Source organism: Lepidothrix coronata, unplaced genomic scaffold, assembly GCF_001604755.1.
Source record: "Lepidothrix coronata isolate B3197 unplaced genomic scaffold, Lepidothrix_coronata-1.0 Scaffold305, whole genome shotgun sequence".
Classification (NCBI taxonomy): domain Eukaryota; kingdom Metazoa; phylum Chordata; class Aves; order Passeriformes; family Pipridae; genus Lepidothrix; species Lepidothrix coronata.
This window is the reverse complement of record NW_016690485.1, coordinates 148,640-150,641: the sequence shown is the minus strand read 5'-3', so window position 1 is coordinate 150,641 and position 2,002 is coordinate 148,640. Positions and strand designations below refer to the sequence as shown.

Sequence of the window (2,002 nt, the reverse complement as noted above, 5' to 3'; positions counted from 1 at the left end):
ACCGGGACACGGGAGGCACCGGGGGGACACCGGGGCACCGGGACACGGAGAGCACCGGGGGGATACCGGGACACGGGAGGCACCGGGGCACCGGGACACGGAGAGCACCGGGGGGATACCGGGACACGGGAGGCACCGGGGGGACACCGGGGCACCGGGACACGGAGAGCACCGGGGGGATACCGGGACACGGGGGGCACCGGGGGGACACCGGGGCACCGGGACACGGGGAGCACCGGGGGGATACCGGGACACGGGGGGCACCGGGGGGACACCGGGCGGGGCACGGGGATGGGACAGGGAGTGGGACGGGGCAGGGACGGGCTCAGTTACGGGGACAGGGACGGGGCAGGCCGGGCCGGTCCCTCGTGACGGGGCTGAGCCGGGACAGGTCGGGGCTTGTGACGGGCACGAGACCGGGACAGGAACGGGGACAGGGACGGGCGGAGACAGGGAGACTGACAGGCTGGGACAGGAACGGGGACAGGGACGGGCGGGGCCAGGCCAGGGGCTCTGCTTGGGGGAACAGAGACAGACAGGGCAGTGACAGGCTGGGACGGGAACAGGGACTGAGACAGCCTAGGATGGGCCGGCAGCATCGTTCGGGGACAGCGATGGGAGGGAAAGGGGGCAGGCAGAGACAGGGACAGGCTGCAGTGGGGATGGGGTACAGGCACCCCGTGTCCTTCCCCAGGCGGGAACTGGGCTGGGGGATGGAGGGGAGAGAGAGGATGGGGGGCCATGTGGGTCCCCTTTGGCCTCGGGACACCCAGCTGAGGGCTGGGGGTGGCCAGTGGGTGTGACAGTGTCAGCAGCCAGGGGTCAGGGTGTGGGGTCCACCCGGGGAGCTGGTGGGTGAGCTGGCAGTGAGGACACATGGGGGGTCAGTGTGCCAGGGTTGTGGCCAGTGGGTGTGGGGCAGTGAGGACAGTGAGGGATTTGGGGTGCTATGGCCATCCTGGGGAACTGGCGGGTGCAGGGCACTGAGGCTGGCCATGGAACAGGGCGCCGTGTCCATTCCCGTGCAGGGCTGGTGGGCATGGAGCAGCGATGGCAGCTGGGGTTTGGGGTGCATGGCCTATCCGGGGGGGCTAGTGGGCATGGGCAGCAGGGGCACCCATGTTTCGGGGAGCTGTGTCCATCCCGGTGTACCCCCACAGCTGGAGCCGAACGTGGCACGCGTGGGGCGCGTGGCATCACGGCTGTGCCAGGAGCTGCGGCTGGCACGGCCGCCCGTGTGCCGCCAGGCCGTGCAGCTGTTCCAGCGCGACGTGGTGGCGGCCTGGGCGCGCTCAGTGCTGCGCCCACCTGAGGCCTGCGGGCTCCTGCTGGGCCCCCGCTGCGGCCACTGGGACATCCTGGGCGCCTGGAACCTGTCCCTGCCCGCCGCCCCCAAGCCGCCGGTGCAGCCCCCCCTGCCGCCGCCGCCCGGTGCGCCCACCGCCCGCATCCTGTTCCTCACTGACCTGCACTGGGACCGCCAGTACACGCCCGGCAGCGCTGCCGCCTGCCCCGACCCGCTGTGCTGCCGCGGGGCCCCCCACGACGGGCCGGGGGCCGCGGGGTTCTGGGGCACCTATGGCAAGTGCGACCTGCCCCTGCACACCATCGACGCGCTGCTGGCACAGCTCCCCAACGCCAGCAGCCACACCAGCGACGGCTCCGGCGACGCCAGTAACGGCACCGGAGGGTTCGCGGCCGCGTACTGGACCGGGGACATCCCCGCGCATGACGTGTGGCAGCAGAGCCGCGGGGACCAGCTGCGGGCGCTGCGCACGGTGACGGCCCTGCTGCGCGCCCGCCTCGGGGGGCTGCGCGTCTTCCCGGCCGTGGGCAATCACGAGGCCACCCCGGTGAACGCCTTCCCCCCGCCCTACGTGCGTGGGAACCAGTCGGCCGCCTGGCTCTACGACGCCATGGCCGAGGCCTGGCAGGGCTGGCTGCCCCCCGCCGCCCTGCGCACCCTGCGGTGGGCACGGCGGGCGGGGTGCTGGGGTACCGG

General features: G+C 73.2%; 1 protein-coding gene across 1 annotated transcript in view; it reads left to right on the top strand.

The window, feature by feature from the left end:
- Positions 1–1,085: 1,085 nt before the first annotated feature.
- The window catches only part of SMPD1 (sphingomyelin phosphodiesterase 1), a 4,020-nt gene continuing 3,103 nt past the window's right edge, over positions 1,086–2,002 (top strand). The window contains exon 1 of the mRNA XM_017837461.1: positions 1,086–1,969. Coding sequence (XP_017692950.1) covers positions 1,101–1,969 — 869 coding nt within the window. The 5' untranslated portion in view covers positions 1,086–1,100. The remainder of the gene's footprint in view (positions 1,970–2,002) is intronic.